The sequence below is a fragment of the Siniperca chuatsi genome, linkage group LG2 (assembly GCF_020085105.1).
Source record: "Siniperca chuatsi isolate FFG_IHB_CAS linkage group LG2, ASM2008510v1, whole genome shotgun sequence".
Taxonomy (NCBI): domain Eukaryota; kingdom Metazoa; phylum Chordata; class Actinopteri; order Centrarchiformes; family Sinipercidae; genus Siniperca; species Siniperca chuatsi.
Genome location: NC_058043.1, coordinates 26,054,637 through 26,076,546, shown reverse-complemented (window position 1 = coordinate 26,076,546; position 21,910 = coordinate 26,054,637). Strand labels below are relative to the sequence as shown.

Here is a 21,910-nt window from a genome sequence, read left to right as displayed (position 1 = left end):
TTAGGCAAATGCTTGATACTTGAGAGGAATAATTTACTTGTGTTCTGAAACTGGCAGGGTACCTTTGAGCCACGTGGAATTTGCTGCGCAGAGAATCAGTCAGGCCCTTTTTCAGGGTACTAATTCAGCAAAACAATAATTTCATGAATATCATTGTGTTTATGCTGAGGCAGACGGGGGGGCATCCGGCCATGGTCACTTCATGCACTGTACTCTGTTATTACTAATAATGTTCAAAGTTAAAACAGCATATACATGGCCTTCTCTAACTTCTGAATGCAAGGAAATATGGTAGCACTGCTAGCAAGACTCTTTTTCACTTGAGGACGTGCACACTCAGACATTTTCTTACTGGAACTCTGAGCTCTCTACCTTCTTAACCCTCCTTCCTGTCAACAGCTGGTCCCATGTGAGGAAATGACAGTGACTGAAACAAAGATGTGAGATTATTTATTAGTCATTGTTTATTGTACATGGTGTGAGTTTTAAATCCTTGTCATACAGTTCCTTTGCCAAGTTTTCCAGGATGTAATAAAACGCCGAAGCACAGTGCCCTGAAGAGAGATGAGTGGAGTGTATTACTGATATATCTGACCTTAAAAAATCCTGCCCCCTGGACAGAAACACCCACTGAACTGTAGTCAACTAGACTAGGAGTACTACTTAATTATCAGCCTCAAGCAGTTTATTTTGAAGATACCATTTAAAGGAAAGAAACCAGACAAAAAAAAACTGTTCACACACAGTTTCTTTTCTATACTGGAGGAGTTAATGCTGAAAATAAAGCAGCAAAGTGAATGGCAGTGACAGGGGCAGACACGGGGCTGTGTTGATTGACACTGCAATGCTGTCCTATTCCTTTTGATGGGATTAAATTGTCATGATCTCTTAGATATGGAAATTGAGGCAATGATCTGAGGCTTTAGAAATGTCAACATTATTAAATTGTGAGACCATTTAAAGGCACACGTCACACTTTCCCCAGGCTTTATTTCAGACTACTGTACAGAAACTGTACATTTATGAGCCTGCTATATTTTTCTTCATGTGTTAATACTAAGTCTCAAATTGTGTTTTTGTAAAAAAAAAAAAAAAAAAAAAAACCCTGAAAAACTCAACAAACAAAACAAAATGGGGCTAGACATTCATTCATCCTGGTTATACATTCTTCTCTCTGATAGGCATCAGAGTGATAGACATTAAGATAGTGGCAGAAAATTCTATTTCCCACATATAACAATAAATGGAATAATCCCACAACAGCAAAATCATTTTCATTCATTTTTATTGAAAAAATACGAAGACTGAATATTGAAACAAATGATTTGGCAAAATGGACATATTTCCTGTAGATCATTACACAGGCTGCTGATTCACTAGACTTTATTTCATTTGAACCTTATATTCACCATCAAAGTCTTATGCCGCAGTGCAAGCATATCAAGCTAATAACTCGGCAGCTCTTGCCGTTCTTATACCGTGGATCAGGGGCAGAGGAGGTAACTGAGGTGTGAAATAGACTCCAGTTAGCTGATGAACACAAGAAAAGACTCGGATGGTTGGTTGTCACTCTCTGCACTAGACCCGGCTTTGCCCCATCTGAAGTGAAAATATGAATCTAAATAACCTGGAAAATGCTTTTTTCTACTAATAGATCGCAGAAGTGTACGGGGAATCATCACAGGGAGTCATTTGAAGCGCAGAGAGTGCACACTGCTTTGCCTGGTCCGCCGTGCGGTAGGAGGGGTTGTAGTGACGCTGTTATCCAATGGGCACCGGCTTCCTCTGGACGGAGCGCAGCATCTCTGTCTCAGCGGCACTTTTGCGCCAGACAAGTAGGGACGGTCTCTCACTCAGCACCCAAGAAGAAGAAACAGGGCTCCGGGAATTACTGAGGTGTATTTGGCAAAGAAGACTCATCTCTTTCCCTTTTTTCCTAACACTCGGTTTTGCAAAGATGAACGTTGGCTGCGTCATCCTGGCGTGCACCTTACTTGTGGGCGCATCCTCGGTAAGATGAGTTAATTTCTACATGCCTTTTCGGCTAACACTGCTGTGGAAGTGCTGCACTGCTGTAAGCGCTGCATGAGCCCTAGAAAGTGGCTGTGAGAGGCTCACTTTCCCCCCGCAGCGTTGCGCTATAGGCAACATGATGCGTGTAATCGAGCTTAATACGGCGACGTTTAAGGTCAAGAATATTGTTGTCTAAGAGTGGTGCAAAAAGTCCCTGACAACTCTGTTCGTCACCCTCCGCATCCTCTCGCCTAAATAAACTGCAGTGCCTTTTTGCAGAGGACAGTGGTTTCTGGAGGGGCTTCTCGTTCTGTTGGCTGCGATCAACTTCGTTTACGCACGTTTACGCACTGCCATTTCTCCTTTTCTATATTTCTGGGATTGATGGCTCAGGTGGCGACTTGGTTATTTGTTTTAGTGCTTTTTTTTAAAGAAGGATGATTTAAGGAGCAAATCAGCAGTTATGAATAGCTTATCTTACTTTATTTTCAAACTTAGGCAAATAATACTCTAAAGCCAGCCTTATTTCCCAAATATATGCAGTAGAAGTTTGTTGAGCTTTACTGATGTGCCCTCAGGAAAACATTAAGATGCCTATATTATACAACAAAGTGCAATATATTTTCTTTATAAACACATAAATTGATGTGATGAATGAGGTCTATCCCTGCAAGCACATTCTGTGGAGAATGAAATGACTGCTGGAAGTACTGTGTGCCTGCACCTATGCTTATATATCGACTGTATGATTTAATGCATTCGGGTCCCTTTCACACACATACACACACACACTCTCTGTGCTCTCTTGCTCTCACACTCCAGTCAGCATGCAGTATATATGTTTAGGTTAAACATTTCCTGCTAGCCATAGTCATCATCTTTATAATGATTATCACTGATGTCATTATCATTTTTGATCTTATTCAGCATATGATGATCCTGATGATAACATCTGTGATGGTAATAATGATGATTTTGAAGAAGAAGATGATGATTGCTGTCATTAAGAATGAATTTATTCGGTATTTCAGTGTCTCTCATGAGACTTGATGTTTCTCTACAGTGCTTTTAGAGGAGATGCCATTGTTGGCAGGAAATATTCAGATATTTTACTTGAGTAAAAGTAGTAATACTACAGTGTAAAAATACTCTGTCCTCCATTCAAAATTACTTTCATGTGGTGCTTGTAAAGTACAAAAGTATTAGCATCAAAATAAATTTAAAGCACCAAAAGTAAAAGTACTCATTATGCAGAATGGCCTATTTCAGAATCACATAACATATTATATTACTGGATTATAATTACTGGTGCATTAATGTGTAATAACTTTATATATAGCTGCGTAGCTTAATCTATAATAATGTATTATAATTCATTAGTTGGTTTATGTTTTGTATTAATAATGTAACTCTGCAAAGTAACTAGTAACTAAGGCTATTAAATAAATGTAAACGAGCAAACGTTTTGCCTTATTTGCCTCCAAAATGTAGTGGAGTCGTAGTATAAAGTATCAGAAAATGGAAATACTCTAGTAAAGTACAAGTACCAAAATTGTACTTAAGTCTAATACTTAGTTACATTCCACCACTGGCCCCAAATGTGGATTTCCCCACTGTCACGGTCCAAGTGCAGCATGCTGTAGTCTGAAGCAAACCATTCACTGTAGCCAGAGAGACTGTGAAGTTCAATATTAGTCTGAAAAGGCTGTGAGATCAGCGTGTGACCCCGTGGCTGTAAGTCAATTTGCCAATGCTTAATAGGCCGTCTTGTTTTATTCCTCAGGGGAGTAAGGCAGTCCAGCCCCTCAAACCCCCATGCAGACCAGGCTTCTCCCAGAACTTCTACACAGTGATTGTCTCGAGAGACGTACTGCACGGCCAGAGCATTCTCAAAGGTAAGTCTGCTGCTTCTGGAACTCATTTATTGACTGATGATATTTTCTCTTCTCTGCCCAGATGTGTCCCCAACCTCACAGTGTGATTGAGTGAGTAAGTGTGTGTGTGTGTGTGTGTGTATGGGGGGGGGGGCATATATTATGGCGCGTGGCTCTCCATCACTCCTAAAGAAGGTCAGAACACACTCTGGTTGTGGCTGTGCAACATAAGCAGCTCATCTTGAGCACAGACATGCATAAATCCAAGCAGAAAGATCCAGTTGTGATGAAGCTTGGGTTGAAAAAATCTTGCGATGTGATTAAACATGATGTGACAGTAGGTGTGCAGTGCATTCTGTTCAAAAGTTGTCATTTGATATGGAGTTTCATTGATGAATGAACACCTGAATTACACTGATTGCACAAAAAAATAATACATTCCCTTTTTGATTGACTAAACAGCAGGCTGAGAGAGCAGACTAATTTAAATGGCCTGTTGCGTACTCTGCATGTTTGCAGCTGGAAGCCCAAAACTTTAATTTCATTCCCAGTGTTCATTGTAATACATTTGCCAGTCCTTTTATTCTTTCTGTTTTTCAATTCTGGAATTCAATTCTGTTTTCATTCGCTCCATTTCTTTTCAGAGCAGGCAATGTACTGAATCTACTGTGAGGTTCATCTCCATTTGAAATTACGTTGAAGTTTCTTCAGCATGTCTCTTCTATTTGCTGGTGAATCTTTGCCATAATGGAAAAAATCCCCCTCATTCACATCCTAGAGTCCCAATTTGCATAATTGACAGATAAACAAAAACTTTGACATTCACCGGATGTGCTTCTGTAACATAGACCATATCATATCTAAACCTCTTAAAAAAAAAGCAACATCAAGAAATTACTGCCAAGATGAGAAATGCTTCAGTATTTTGCAGATTTTCATATCTACACTGTGGATTTTTACCACAAAAGTCGAGGGACTTGGTTTTGGTAATATGGGCCCAATATTTAGGTTGTTACACACTTGCTTCTATTTCTTTCCTGTAACCTACTCTACACTACTACTCACACTTGCAGGCAACATCTCAACAGCAGTGTACAATAAGCTTAGCTCTCCCCTGACACTCTGCTTTGTAGCCAAATATTTGCCTATTGTTACGTGAAATGCTATTTGCCAGGAGGAAACGGCATTCTCATTGTAACAGCTGTTTGAGCATTTTCCGGCTGCGAGCAAAATAATTGAATTATTCTGGAGGTTATTTTGTTATTTAGGAGGCTGACAAGGACAGTGCAGCTGGTCAGTGGGGAGCGAGTTTGCCTGAAGGGGCTCGGGGCTCAAGGTTTCTGCCTGTTTGTAAATGGGGCTGAGGCGTCCTGACTGACCCAAACAATGTTAACAGAGGGTGATGTGTCTAGACTGGTAACGTATGTGGGTTTCTCCTCAGCGTTTGTGTGTGTGTGTGTGTGTGTTATATGCACATGTGTCTCGGGGGGATGTTGCACACACGTGTGATATGTCCTGGTGTACGTATTAGCTGCTAACACTTCACGGCAGAGTTCAACTGCATCAATTTGATTTAGCTCATGCGCAACATCAGCTCCAGCTTTGATCCCATATTACTTTTGCATCCAGCCTCTCGCATTTTGTCTGTCTCTGTGTTTGTTCTTTATAAAAATCAATCTTAGAGGCACGCTGTCCTCCCAACTGGCCACTCAAAGGGATATGGACTGCAGCAGCAAGTCCTCATGCAATGATGAATGTGCAGTGGCTAGCCTTACTGAAGGTCTGTTTTCTATACAGTGGGATACACAGCTAGAGGAAGCCTTTAATACTAACGCCACAATATGTATAACCTGAAACTGTCACTTTCCAAGAAAATGAATGGGCTGGGGGTGAGATGAGGGAGGGTCTGGGATGCTCCAGTGCTGGCTAGGGGGTTGCTGGACCGCTGTGGGCTGTGACTGTTGTCTCCCGGGGGGGATGGACAGTGAGCGATGGGGGAAGGACTAAAGAGCTGTGGCCCAGCAGGTGCAGTGTGAACCAGGCCTCTGTTTCCAGTAGCTGAACAATGTTTGGACCGCAGCTCCATTTTTCTTTCTTTAAACTTGCTTAAGATCGGTTACCTCTTTCTGCATTCACTATTGTCTGATTTGTGAAGGTCCCCTGCTGGACGCAAACCGGGGATGTTGCAGTTCATGGTCAACGCCTTAAATCCCTAGGCTATTCGGGCACCCCAGCCTGCAATTTTATCTGCATTACTACACACAACACCAAAAACACTGATAAAAAAATAAAAAGCATTTTACATGGTTTTAGAGAGTTAGAGATTAGAGATTTTCCTCAACCATCATGTAATCGTTTCTTTACTGGTTCCCCACCTTTTTGGCTTTTGACCATTTATAGCCAAAAAATGCTTATTCAGCAGTTCAACCAGAGAGTGATGTTCCCTTCTCGGATTGTTTCATTTTAATATGTTTTTAGAGTCCTGACGAGGTAAAACTCCAGCATTTCACAAGAAAAAATGCCAAAAAATCCACAATATTTTGTATAGCTGTAATGTTATTTTTCCTTCTTTCCTATGTTTTTAATCATTTCGCAGCCCCACCCATTGTGACTCATTAGGGGTCCCAGCGGCCACTTTGGCAACCACTGCTTTAACCTATATGAAACCATAAACATGGCAATACGTGTTTTTCACTGGACAGTGACAAAATGGAATGAATGGAAACCAATGCCACTGCCTTGAGGTAGGAGAACATTCAACAAACACAACAGCACAACTTTGAAAATAGTCAGCAGTGATTTAAACGATAATAAATAGGTAATAAATACACTACATTTTGCTAAAACATTTGTATGGTCCTTTAACCTTACTTCTTTTTTCCCCCTGCAGGTAAAGTGAAGTGTCTGGTCAAGACTTGAAAGGTCATTTTTGAATTATAATGCATCATTCAGTGGCCCCTTTGGTCATTCTTCGCTGGCTTTATAGGTTAAAATGGCTGTTATGGCTTTGTGGTTGACCATAAAAGACCTTTGTTTAACTAACTCACAAATCTCTGCGCTGCCACTAAGTTGTGCTGAATAAATCATCCCATGCTCTCATGGAGATGTTTGTCTAAGAGCTGGGTCAGGATTGGAGGGGGAGGCTGTGGCACACGGGCAAGCAGACAGCCGGGCCTTGAGTCGTGGTCCGTGCAGATTCCCGCTGTGGGCAGATAAGCCATGAAAAGAAATATTCCATTGATTGCACATCGCTGTGTAAACCATCACCTCGCTCCAAGAGCCGGAACAGACACCTAGGAACATGGACAAGGGGACGTGGCCTCAGCACAAAAGAAATTGATTTGAAATACAGTTCAGTCAGGATAGTGTCTCTTTAAGTCACTGTCAACGCATATTTGAAAAGACAGCAGTGATGAGTTTCACCCTTTGCCCCTCCCCATTCCTGAAAGACAGTGAACAACACTGCTCTGTGTGATATAGACACATGCCTGACTGCATATTTCGCTTCATGTCGCCAAAATGTTGTGACAAAGAATATTACTTTGATGGATTTACTGGATTGCAGAAACATAGTTTTTGGAGAATAATTGATTTTAGTTTTTCAATGGCAGTTTTTAGAAATACAGCAGAGGACCGCTTTGTTGTGGGCAAATGAGATACAAAATAAGGATGATAACTTAATATAATGTTTTCTGGCAGAGAGCATCACATGTGTGTATTTCTTAACCAAGCCTACAATATCTTTTTCATTTCATAAAGCCTGTGCTTTGCCATCTCGACTCCACACTGCCCTTTCAAAGAGAATGGGCCTGTGTTCATTTTCAGTCCCTGTGTTGTCTCTTGAATCACATGAAAAAAACACCTACAATTGGGTGTCTTTTCCTTGCTTCCTTCATCCCTGGGCTTTTAATTTAAAATTGGGTCTTTCTATTGCAGTTATTTTATAACTGCTGTAGTGCATGCATGGTAAAAAAAAGCACACTGTACTTTAATCTAAAAGATTAATTTAAGGAGGTTCATGCCTCCATCAGCTATACGCTTTCGGCATGGATTTCCTATTGTTTAATTCCATCTCTAAAAGTTACATATAGAAAATGACTTGTAACATGACCCCAATTAGACTACAGCAGGAAAATCTGGCAAGGAGCCATATCTGCTTTGAAACAGCAAGCTCTGCGTTCGCTGTGCTGTGGAGCACTTCTGACTCCTAACCTACTATTCAAAGTGACAGGGCTTTCATAAGTACGTCCAGACCCAAGAACTGGGGGTCGGGTGGATTATGTTTCCAGGCATTTGATAAGCGGGATGCCATTTTACTTCTGACTCACGAACATCTCTCTTGTCCTCCAGAGAGTCTTTCATCTCTGCAGCCAGGACCTGCAGTCTGTGGCGAGCTGATAGAATACAGGTGCAGAAGATGAGCCACATCATTTCTCTTTATCTCGCCTGCCTTCTTACCAAACCAAGCTACGCTCCTATATCCCTCAAACTCCCTACAACATGACATACATGCTGAGCCAATTCCATCAAGCAAGCCACCCAAGATATAGTACGTGCCACAGCACAATCCTTTTCATCCTGTTTTGTAGTCATTTCCACAGTGGAGGTAGTAAGTAGAAAAGGGGTTTTGATAGATGGGAAACTGGCTGTCAGCAGAAATAATATTGCCTCTTGTCAGGGCTTCCATGTGAATTTTATTAGTTCTAGTGCACTGATCTCCTCTCACTATGCACTAGTATTAGCTTTAGTCTGATGGTTTGTTGCTGGGTCATGGCATGCGCTCTCATGGAGTTTCATTGCTTTCCCATCTGGTGCCCACTGAGAGACAGGCATGCTTCTTTGCGACCTCCTTGCATTTAGACAGTGAGAAGCTGTCAGAGACGACGCCTCAGACTCCTGCTGCATTTTAAAAGCCGCTGTTTGCACTCTACTGGGTGGGATTATGCAGTAGATCTACATTTCCTGACAAAATAGAGGTGAGCTAATTGTGCCCTGAATTCTGACCTTCAAACGGAGTTAACCGCGATATTATCAGACCTCAGATTGCATCTGCAAGAGCTGGCGGCTGTGGGTTAAATCATGGAGTGATTATAAGGGAAAAAGAAGAAACTAGGCACTTTTGATGGTGTTAGCCAAAAAAGAGTCCTTGGCAAGGGATTAACGGATAAGAGACTGTTGGACGAGGAACTAGAGACTCACTACTGTATTTCTGGAGTTCTGGAGACAAGGGCAAATTGAGAAAAAAATATTCATGGACAAAGTTTAAAGTGGTGTTACTTTCTTTCTTTTTTTTAGAACAAATTACAGTTTAACCTTCTCGATGGATGAGTCTCTTTACATGTACTGTCAAAGAAAGTAGCAAAACGCTCTCTTTTGAAGAAACGAACGGCACATATACCATTGATGACCTTGTATGTTGTGAATACTATTTGCATTTGTTATTGAAAACCTTTTTTAAATTGACCATCCTCCCACATAATCAATGCGTATTTGTGCTTTGCATCTCGGTGCACTTTCATGATCGGTGGCCTTGATTAAGACTTTATTGGCTTTTTTGTTGCAGTGCAGAAATGAACCGTTTTCCCACTAGGGGACCTCTGTTTCACCTTTAAACTCTAAGTATAACCCAATCTAGCAGTTCATTACAAAGGTGTCCCCCTCCTTTAGGCTTGCAGGATTTACATGCATCTGAATACAAATCAGGTCTTCAGTATTGAAGTGGTGTTTCTTCAGCTCAAATTATTCACTTGCATGTTATCCTGCTTGTTTGTATTGTCATGACAATGTGCACTTCAGTGTCATTTAGGTGGATTATTGGATAGATAATTATTATTACATTAATAGAAAAAAAGGATTTAACTATAGTAACCCTGCAAAAGAAACTGAAAAGAAGAGAGTAAGAGCTCAGTGCAAACCTCGCCTGTTGGAAAATAATGTGGAAAAGCTCAGTTTGAACCAATTTTCCATTTCCGTTATCATCAGTCTGAAATTGTGGCTTTTCAAAGCTGCGATTGGCTTTGAGTCATGCCAAGTTTTCTTCTTCCAAGAAATAAAATACCTTGAGAAATATAAAGCAAGAATTCACATACTGTATAGACTAGATTTATTTTTCTGTCGTCCATTTACCTATGTGACTTTTACTAGCTAGTTTCTCTAGTCGACCTCCATCAAGCACAGCCTGAATGTTTAGAGTCTTATTTGCCACTTCCGGGCAAGTTAGAATCACTCTGGAGTGGATCAGGCTGTTGGAGAGGATTTACAAGTCCATCCAGTCCTCCTCCTGGACACCAAGAAGGCAGGTGGAGGAGGTGAGTTGGAGACTGAGAACCAGAGGAGATGGAGGTTGAACAACAAGATCACCAGTCAAGGTGGCAAGGTACTTAAACTGTAACCAGTCACTCACTATGCATTACTTATTAAAAAAGTAATTATATTACTTAACTAATTACTCAGCAGTAATGTGTTACAATACTCGTTACTTTGCTTTCATTACTCAGCCCAGCTCTGTCAAAAGTTCCTTTTAAACAACTTCAAAATCCTTCACACCCATGCGTCTTCACAAGTCTTAACACGAGTAGAAATAGAAAAGGAAACATGGTTTAACAAGCAGCCCTATAATTTGGTGGGATTTACTGGCCATCCAGCAGCTAGCTTAGCCTGGGCAAGTGCACGCAGCTCTCCAGAAATCCCGCCCTCACAGTAAAGCCGCGGGGTTCAAATATCATCCATCTCTTAGCAACACTAGGTGATTCCTCAATGTGGGCTTACCCATGACTAATGTTAGCAAGCCAGCTAAGAAGAACAACATGCAAATGAAACAACTTTGGAATTATCTGAAGCCACATGTCTTGTAACCAGGACTCCCAGTTCTCCCCTTTTGTTAGAGGCTATCTGCTTCCCCACACAGCATGTACCAGACCAGTCTGTCCACTGAGGCCAAACTGATATCAACTCTCCATCAAACTCCTGTTAAGACAGCAAACAAGCCGACTCCCAAATTACGGGATTCAAGTAACAGATCGTTACTGTGATTAGTAATTGTAATGTAATTACAGATTTTCTGTAATCCCTTATGCTACCGTTACTGAAAAAAGCAATCACATTACTGTAACACATTAGTAAGTAATGCATTACTGCCCAACACTGATGGTCACACATTTGAAGGCCTTCTGGAGCGTCATCCTTTCCAACCAGTGTCTTGTGCACCTGTGAAGCACACCATGACATTTCCACATTCTCCAGCATGTTAGACAGAAATGTATATTTTAGCATAATAGCTGTGCGTTTGAACCACATTTGAGACCAGACCAAATGATGTTCAGCACAGTTTTTGCATCCCTCGTGCATATTTGACAATATGTGTTTACTGAGTGATGATCTATGAGAATCTCCACCTACCCTAGCTACCGTATTGCCCAGCTGTGCCTCCTCGTTTTTCTCTCCCCCACCCCCTTTTCATTCCTGAGTCAGGGGCACAAAGTGACATATAGCTTCTCACTTCATTGATGAATTATGGCCAAGCGGTTTGACCTTGTGCTGCCACTTGACCTCACATGTTCTCCAACACTCATATCCTCAGTCTGCAGCACTGGAGGAGATGAAAAACACGGCCCAATCAAAATGATTTACGTTGCTTGACTCAACACATAGATCCTTCTAAGCGGCTGCTAAATGCATTTCCAGAGGGCCACTCTGTATTGTACTGTACAGCCATTTCGGAAGCCACAGGGCTTTTGCTATTCTATCGCTTTAATTAAAAGACTACACTGTCAAGATGCCTTTGTTCTACAAACTGTAATATCAAAAAGGTCCCTTGCCAGAGAGCGGCTTGTGCTCTACTTTGTCTTTTGGATTTATTTCAGCCTGGAATCTATATTTGATCAGGGCGCCTGCGTGCTCTTGTTTTCACCATATTCTCTTGTTCATTTTTGTTTAATGCTTAAACACACTTATTTATTTATATATAAACACAGTATATTTTGTGTATTGTGTGTATTTGTGTGTTTATGTGTGCATATGTTTGTAGGCAGCGCTCCATCCAGAGGGTGATTATCTTAAATGGAGAAATTAAAGGATTACAAACCAGCCCAGTAATCCAGCTGTCAATCTCACGGCTTATTAGTAAGCAAAGGAGAGGGATGAGTGAGAGCGAGATATACACTAAACAGAGAGAGACATACCTGTTTATAGTGGTAAAGATGTAAACTTGTCAATCAAACAGAAAGGAAGGTTTTCTGTATTCCCATATTAATGAAAAACTTTCATTACTAAAATAGAGGCTTTGATTTCACCATAACAGCTCAGATGAAATGCCTCAGTTTAACAAATATTAGTCAGATTTAACTGTACAATTACATTTTTCACAGACTGTTAAACATAAAAACATGACGTTTATTAGATTGCACATTTTGGTGTTAATATACTGGATGAAAGCAACAGGAGGCGTTGATATTGCTCATAATTTCTGTTTAACATGAGATTATTTGCACTCTTGATTGCAACTCATCTCCATGCTCAAAACCTGGCTGTTAGAAAAGGAAATGTTGTCACGCTACTCAACTGCTTGGGTTGAGCACATTAAACTGCATTAGGATATGCACAGGAGCATGCCTCCTTACATTAGAAACCATCTTAAGGATTCACGTTGTTATTCTACCTCTTACTAGTAAAAATCCACATGCCAAGTGCTACCGGAGTGTATTTGTGCCTGTTTCACTGTTTTAAATAGCAAATGAATGAGTGCAGCTACAGCATATACAGTAAACTGTGTATGTGCTGTAGATTAGCCTTGGTGTTGAAAGATATACAATGTCTCTGCCATTTTTCACCAGGCTCTGAAGCACATAAAAGAAACAGTTTGGGAAACGATGGCACCATAAAAGAAAATAGAAACACAAATCCTGACTCCATTATGGAAAAAAGGGGAGGGGGGGAATTGCATCTCCTATGGTGGTGACGCTTTTTGGATTTGATTCTATCAATTTGCTGTCTGTTTAGATCTAAAAAGCGGGCTGTGTGCAGGCTTATTTGCTCATGCACAGTGACTTGTGGATGGCCACTGCTGGGAACTATTTCTTATGCAGCTCATCTAATCTCATTTAATTTGAAACTCACCATTCCTTGTGTTTTTGTTTTTACATTTTTCATAGACCCATTTAGATGTCTCTGGTTGAGTTTGAATCTTTCCATTTATGATTTAGAGGAAGCTATTGGTTTTAATCTTGTTGTCATGTTATAGACAAGGTTTCTAGGTGTATTTCTGCTAAATGTGTGGTACCTGTTACATCTTGAGCAATGACTGACTTGCTTGCTACAGCAGAGGGAACTCAGTAATACTTTCTACAGACTGTTTGAAAGAGCTCATTCTGGCTAGGATTCAGATGGCTGATTTGGAAATCACAATACGGAACCATGCTCCATCCTGTTGTGATGCAGATTTGTCTGTGGGAGGCCGACAAATCTGCAAATATGCTTTGCTGACCAGAATAAACAGAAGATATTCTACCGTCGAATTATAATACAACTTAATCCATTCTGTTTCCTGTTCCCTCTCATTGCCAGCTCCAATGTCAGTAAAGAATTGAATCTTTTTATGTTTTTATTGCTTACTTTGCTTTCTTTCCATGAACACATTATCTCAACTGTCTGTCTGTCTGTCTGTCTGTCTGTCTGTCTCTCTATCTCAAAACCTGAGGGAGCTCATCATGCTATCACTGACTCCCTTACGAATCCATTTCCTCAAAAACTAAGACACCAAACAAAGCACGACTTACTTGTCTGATTTATATTTAGAGCTGTCTTAACACAAGAGCAGGTCACATACGCAACTTGTATCCCACGCACATGCACATAGACACAGTGACACACATTAACACTTACTGTGGAGGTTAATTCATTGTAGCAGAGGCCCCTCTAGGCATCTGTACATATGTTAAATGTGCCATCATACTATTAGTTTTGACCTCCAGATGGGTTTCTATTACATTATAATAATCTACCTGCAGACCTGTATGTTTCTGATCCCTGCTGGAGAACACGCACAGTTAAACTGCCAGGGGAAAAAAGATGAATTTCTAAATCTGATTGTGCCTTTTGTACTGATTGCTCACTTCTTGACATATTTGTTGATGTGGATAGAGGCGCACTGCAAATACCCATGAGAAGATTATAGCCATCGGCTTGCAAAAGTCAGAAATCCACATGAAACATCATTACCATGCCAAAGATGTCCCAGTTGCGCACACAAACATGTCTTTTGTTGTCTCAACAACAAGATGGAATTTTTTCAAATATGCTTAAGGTTGACGTTTGGCATTCTAGTCTTTATTTAGTGAGAGGCTGGTAATTCATAGAAGTACGGAGGAAAATCTGGGGTTGAGAACCAACTTTTTTGATTGAAATATGGGAGCAAATCAATAGAGCCCTCCTTTTTGCTGGCAACGTGCAATGCAGACACATGCTGGTAGCATCGATCACAGCTTCAGAAGAATCACAGTTTTCCTCTCCCCCTCCACTCTGTCTCTCTGTGTGCCTCTCTTCCCCTCTCGATCTCTTTCTCTTGTCTCTTTTCTCTCTGTAGCCTCGTATAGGGTTTCAGATAAAAATAATAGCTCTGAGAACCAACAGAGAAGAGAGGCAAGGTGGGAGGGTGTGTGACAGTGCTCTGCACCACAACCCAGCAGTAAGACAATAAGAGGCAGTCTGACTAACTGTGGCCTCTGGGAATAGAAGCTTTCTTATTGCCATAAACAGCTATTTAGCCTGGGTAAAACAAAACGGATGCAGCCATATTACTGTGTCATCATGATTACAGCCACCACAGGGCTGTGGCAAAGTGAATGATGGCTGTTACATCCAGTCAGCTATTTAAATACAGCGTCAAATTTATAGCGGTGTAAACCAATCTAACATCAAGGCTAATCCAAATGATGACATGTCAGAGCTGCCACAGATAAATGATCAACACACAAGTTCTGTAGTTTGGTGTCCATTTATTGCTGTGGAATTTGCATGTAATAGCTCATGTCTGTGCTTAACCATGTAGCCTTTTGATTTGCAGCCCACAGGTTCCTGTCTGAACATGCTGTAGTCATTTCTAATCTACCTGTCTGTATTCTAACCAGGGGACATGGAAAGCTTTGAACAGCTCTCTAAAAGTATCATTATGAAGCCGAGAGTTAAACGTCTTGGTTGTATAAGCTCTGCTGCCCTGCAGGGCCACAGGCCTACTGTGCATAACTCACCTGTCATGAATAAACATCCACCATCCGTAGATATCTGGTGGGTTTCCTGATTTCATATGGTGATTCACAGCTTGATTTGCATTTTTGTTATGCTTCTCCAAGATTATATTAAATAATTGAAATACCACGCAATGCTTTGACCACAGCAATGGTCCTGCCTGTTATTTTTAACTGATAGCTTTGCATGCTTGGGTCAGGTTCAGGTCCTGTAGAGCTCATTATCGTAGAGCTAGGGGATGTTGGCAACAATACAAGACCCTCTTCCACCTTCAGGCCCTGCAGCATGTTACATGAAATGCGAGGAGTTGGAAGAAGGCCTGAACATCAGTGCAGTCATATGTGTGATCAACATAGTAAGCTGCATAACAGTTTATACTAAACAGAACTGACTTAAACTGTAGTATAGTTACAAATGCATTAAACATGTACTTTGGGATGTTTGGTGTGTACAGAGTTCATTTCCATGGCAATCTAGTACTATCTGTGAGTAATGTTAAAGTCAGATCAAACAATGTGTTGATGCCATCATTGTAATATAACATAAAACAAAAAAAAAAACCCAGGATTTTTACATTGAAGACTTATGGCTGAATTAACTGAATTGGAATGCTGAATAAAATGGATTCTTGGATGTCTTAATTACAGTTAAATGGAGGTCGAATCACGTCAAACGTTTTCTCACGGCTATGTGATGCTGCTTCCTGTGACACACGTCCTTATTCTCTCTGTGCTTAGTCCACATCACATTAAATTTGCTACTTTTCACTTTTGTATTTGATCTTAGCATTAAGGGTTAGCCTTAGTTGCTGCCCTGTTAGCCTATCTTTGAGCTTAGCCTAGCTTACTAGCTTTACATCTAGTCACCCATAGTTATAGCCTCATTAACTATATTACCATGGTTTGTGTTAACTGTTCTGCCTTTGCAGATAGAGTGTCTCTTTTAGAGAGATGTGTCCGCCAGTTAGAACAGCTTATCTCTGCTAACGTTCCCTTAGATGTCATGGGCACTCCAGATAGCTTGACCTATGGAGCCAGGACAGTGACTTAAAATTTTGCCATCGAAAGTAAAATTTGGCGTTGAAAACTGAACCTGTCCTGTCCTATCAGTCATCGGAATAATGTGACTGCAAACAACGTATTGGAGCGCGCCTAGCTAATCGTGTGACAGCTCATAGAGAGGCTTCACATCTAAAAACGCCAGGAGAAAACAAAAGCAGCTATACTCTATAACAATCCATCTTTACATAGTAACCAAGTACATGTGTACCTGTTTAGCCAATACATCTATGATAATCCTTTATTAATCAGTTCAACAATGTATCAATGTACATATGTATCACCATTTAACCAAAAATACACTTTAAACCGTTTATTCAATTCCTTCCAAGTATTCACTATATACAATATATTATGAGTCTGGACAGACATGGATGTAAACTGCAACTTGACTGGTTGGCAGAGACAGGGCAGTAATTCTAGTTTAGTGCTAATCTGAGGTAATTACAATGTACATGCAGCCATTTCATGTTGATTTTGTCCAGTTGTTCTGGTGGTTTGGTTATGTGAGCATTGCTTTTGGACATTTTGTTGTAACGTAATGAGAACTGTTTTCTGCTCTCAGTGCTCCTCCTCTTGAATGCCTATCTGGACTCTGGTTTTGGGGATTGAGTTTTGCATGTCTAATGAAGCCACTTATTAGACCAGCTGCATATGTTATGTTATGTGTAGTTAACACGTTTTGCACTCTGTCTCATTCAGTTATCCTGACAAAATCTTTATCACGCAGGCAAAGTACAAGCTGCCATTTTAACACAAAAAGTAGATAAAAGAAACAGCTGCCAGCTGAAAAGTTGAGACAATTTAATTATTTTAATAACTGCATTTTAAGGCCCTGCTTCAGTATTTGTATCAGTTGTGGTAAAGTCAGTGCAGTTTGGAGAGGGCAGCTTGGTTTCAGTACATATGGTATTCTTCAGCACATGTGAACACACACAGACACACAGGTGCACACATGCCAAGAATACCCGCAGTTATTTTACTCTGTGAAATCCCAGTATCTCAGTACTTGTACTACAATCCTAATTCACAGCTTGTATCATTTATTCTAATTTAATCAAATCTTAGCATTCTTTTTTCAGCTGCCAACAGAGGGGAAAATGCAAAAGACTTGCTAACTTTGTCTTGTTAATAGGCATTACCAGAGACTGGTAGCAGTGCCAAAATGTAAGCTGTACCCTGCAAGTACTTGAAGATGTTGTTTTCACAATATTCTCTTAATCATTAACCCCCCTCCAGTCATTCACATATTTAATATGCAGAAGCCACATCCACTTGTCACAACATTTTAACTGTATGAACTGCATCCAAAAAGAAACAGGATCGTTACAGATATGCAGACAAATTCTTGCGTTACACAAACCAACACACACAGAGTGTGAGACAAGATCATTTTATTTGCTGGTGTAATTCTATCAAGCAAAGACATCATCAGGAATGGGTCATACGGATCAGTAGCCTTAAGCCTCCTCTCCTCTCCTCTCCTCTCCTCTCCTCTCTCTCCTCTCCTCTCCTCTCCTCTCCTCTCCTCTCCTCTCTATGCTCCCTCCCCTTCTCTCTGTTTTTATTTTCTCCCTTTCTTCCCCTTGGAAGACTTTTAGATCCAATTTGAAGTCCTCTCTGTGCCTGCGTTGCCATCTTTCTCAGCTTCAGTGTATTCACCAGCCTGAAGCTCTGTGTGAACTCCTCTTCACACTCTGGAGATTGTATCTGTCGTTCCAGAGAGAAATGGAGCAAACAGGGATGTTGACAGTGTATGTCCTGTTTCACTATTTTATAGAACATACATAGTATACATATACGGTATGTATTTCTGTGTGTGTGCATGTGGATATGTGTGTGTGCACACATGCTTGAGCTTTCCCCCATTTTCAATAATCACACACCACCACAAGTCAGAAGCCCTTGCAGGCTGCATTCTAAATACTCTCAAGGCTGGAGGCAAAGCAACATGAATTTCAATGAATTATTAAACAGGATTATTTATTTACTTCCTCCGCACCCTGAACCACCTAACTGGCAAATCTACATAGCATTTTTTCGAACCTGTGGCACATTTGTATGCATAATTTACGGCTCACGGCTGAATATTTTCTTTAGGATGTCGAGTTTAGTCTATTCTCTGTACACCCTTGGGAATCAGCCCAGTGGACTTTAAATTGTGTAGTACTATAATTCTAATGGACTTTGATTGTACATTGCACTGCACTTATCTTCATGAAGAGAATGATTTTGATATGTAAATGAGCATAATTTGTTTTGTGGCCATCATATGGTGCCTCTGAATTTTGGTTTGTTTTAGATTAATGACACTGTGTGAATCAAGTGGTATTGTTCTGGTGGCTGAGGGTGTGCCAAGTGTGAGTGTGTGTGTTTGTGTGTGTGTGTGTGTGTGTGTGTGTGTGTGTGTGTGTGTGTCAGACTATGTTGGCTGTGGGAGAAAGAGATGAATAAGCAGAGGACTGGAGCCCTGCCAGCCCGTGAGACTCCGACGCACTGCAGATGAGCCAAACCTCCATCCATTCACATGGAGCTCTTCGTGGTGGGGTGACGACATGCTTCCATGTGTGTCTTTCAGAATGTGTGTGCTGCTAAATGTTGTGTACTGTAATTCTGTAGAAGTTTCCATTAACAGATATTGTGCCATCTTAAAGGCATGATTAAATATCAATCTAAACCTCATGAGCCAACAACCTTGGTTTTATGAGGAAGTTTAAATGAGAAAGTCTTACCAATCTCATGGTAAACATCATTATGTATTTATAAAACCCTGCCTTGGATCATTAATGGCACAGCACACATCAAACATAACACCTTAATAAATAGCTAACAGCCCATGTTTAACTAGAGCACAGAGTGTGTGACCTACGCAAATAGCACACAGACGAAATGTAAATCAAGGTAAATGAGATGACACCATTCCATTCTCCATTCCTGCTCTCTCAACCGACCTCTACAGCTTTCTTTACGTTGCCATTCATCCAGTGTGATGAGGAGTTGGTGTGTGGTTAGAGACATCAGCAAGACTGCAGTAATGGAGGATCCAGCAGGAGGGCAGATTGCAGTAGGATCCTCCTAATACCACTGCCAGGGGTGCAGCATGTGCCTGATAACACTGATAGAAATATGAGTGTTTTGTATCAGGACTGAATCAGTTAATGAATGAACCCCTCAGGGCTAATAAATGCACATGAATTGTGGTGTGTTATACAGGCTTTCTCTGTAAATATTGCCAGTCAGGCACAGACACTAGATTTAATTGAGGAAGTCTTGTCAGTTTTACTGCAAGAGTGCTATAGAAACTGCTTCTGCACTTACATACACGGCACACACGTACATTTTAAACAGTGGAAGAAAAAACATTCCTGTGGCTCAGTGAATCTTAGTAGTTAGCTTGACAGTATTTGATTTGAATTTACTCACGTACTGTACTGTATAGCACATGATTTTAATGAAGATTCAAATACATGCACACTAAATATGCTCACAGCAGGGAATTTTATATTATTATTATTATATTTAAGTCTGTCAAAATCTTGATCTGAAAGTCATATTTTAAACGCAAGATCAGAAGTCAATTTTGCTGTAAAAAGAAATGCTAAATGCTAAAAGGAAAAAAAGGCAAGTGCAAATTGCTTTCTTTTGATTGATGTGAATCCAGAAACCAAGTTTCATAGGGAGCAAAAAGCCAAAAAGTGAAAAATGCCCTCCCACACAAAGGAAAAAGCTAACTTGTAAAGCTGCAGCTGTACAGCAGCACATTGCTGCCACTATGAAAAAAATCTGGTCCATCTTCCATTATAATGAGAAGAAGTTTATAACCAGAGGTTTTCTGGGTACAATGTCCGTTCACATGGCTTTGACTAGATCTTGTCCTTGCAAAAATGAGAACAATATGAAAGAGTCTTGTTACCACATACCAGTTTATCTTTTTAAAAAAAGAAAAGTTCTATGTTGCAAGAAGATTTGTTTGTATGTCGATATAATGAAAAAGGTTTCTTGTCATAATGAAATAAGTGCTGTAATAACAAGAAAACCTTTTGTCATCATTATGAAAAACTGAGCAGATTATTTTTTCTCAGGATGGGCGCAATACACCGCTGTGGCAGTTTGACCAAAGCTTCTTGAACTTTCCTCTGCCCGTGCAGAGTGTTGAAGAAAAGGAATATGTTTCATCTGATTGCTGAGTTTCACACAGCTGGTGCAAAGCAGACCTCTGACCTCTACCTCTCTCTGTCCAGTCAGGCCAACATGGTACATGCCATCATCTCCTCCACATGTACAGTATGAAGTAGAGTGGAACCACATAAGTAGTTTGATGTGTGAGCTTCCTGCTATATCTGACGGTGCGGTCTGGGGTCTGGCAGGGGCCTCCCAAGGGGGCCTCACCTCTGAGCTACCCACTCCTGAATGTCTGTTTGAAGTGCTGAGGGAAGGTTAAGTGCTGACAGGGGTGTATAATGGCTTCCTCAGGTTATGTTATGTTGGGGGAAAGAGCTGTGCTGCGTTGTCATATGTAGTCTTGTAAATGCTGCTGAATCAAATCCAACTGAGCCGAGCTGAGTGCTGCAGTGCTCAGGTTACATGACCAACATAATCATCAGAGAAAAGGTATTATTCAGGCCGGCACTATGCTGATGCACTCTGACATGCTTGAATATAAAGGATGTGTAAGGGAAGTTGCATTAAATATCTCACAGGGCCCCTCCCTTTCATCACATGCCGTGCACTGCACCATCCACAGCAGGGTCTAAACAGAGGAGGGCTGCACTGATGACATGCTGTTGAGTAGAAAAAGGGTGAAGAGCTGAGCTGTGCTAACATAGGCAGACAACAGCGCTGGGCCTGTTGCTTTCTGTATGTCCGCCTCTGTTCCAGTCCATCTCACAGTCTTTTTTTCAGGTATACATTTGCCTTTCTCTATCTCTTCGACATCATCATTTTTCTTCCTGCCTTGCTCTTTGACATTTGTCCCAACATCTCATTATTCACTCCTCTCTCTGAATGCTCTTTGGTGTGGTCTCTTGTCTAGCTTGTGTTGAACCTTTCTGTAATGCCTCTGCCTATTTTATTTGTTTTACTAAATCAAGGCCACAACAGCGAGCTCTGACAGGCCTCTCCATCATTCTCGGCCTAGTGATTGATCTCATATGGGCTTCGGGAGACTAAGGACTTACAAAACAAACAAACAGTGCGCACACAAGATGCGTGTGAAAAGTATCACACACACCAACATACTTTTCCCAGTGATAGCTGATGTCAAGGTAAAAGCTAAATGGTGAAAGTTAAATGAATTGAATTTCTGTCTTGCCTACTCTTTGATTAAGATGAAGCAATTTCCAGCACGTTTTCTCTGCTTTAGATGTGAGCACTCACAGTAAAAGCCCTTTTATTCACACTTATTTAGATTAGGCTCCATCAGCCCATTAGCATGGATGCTGTGGCCCCTTGGCAAGAGCTCTACTCCTGACATCCAACTCAATCATTTATGCTGGCCAGTGCCAGTGTCCATGTCCAGCACAGAAAGATGGCACATGGGCAGGGGGCGGCAGCCTGCTTCTCAGATGACCTCACTACATTTGTATAAATCAGCACCTAGAAATCACATATTGTGTGATGTAGGACAGCATTAACTTTTAACATATAGGTGTCTTTTAAGAGACTACTTACTATGTCACTGCCTGCATCATTACAAAAGATGAAGCTGCCTCAGCTACCTCTGTT

The 21,910-nt window shown here is 40.9% G+C and overlaps 1 protein-coding gene across 2 annotated transcripts in view; it reads left to right on the top strand.

The window, feature by feature from the left end:
• Positions 1–1,535: 1,535 nt before the first annotated feature.
• cdh4 (cadherin 4, type 1, R-cadherin (retinal)) overlaps positions 1,536–21,910 on the top strand; it is a 188,716-nt gene continuing 168,341 nt past the window's right edge. The window contains exons 1-2 of one of the 2 annotated variants that reach the window (XM_044170949.1): positions 1,536–2,011; positions 3,797–3,908. In XM_044170949.1, coding sequence (XP_044026884.1) covers positions 1,769–2,011; positions 3,797–3,908 — 355 coding nt within the window. In that variant the 5' untranslated portion in view covers positions 1,536–1,768. The remainder of the gene's footprint in view (positions 2,012–3,796; positions 3,909–21,910) is intronic. The other variant, XM_044170958.1, reaches the window with a different exon arrangement.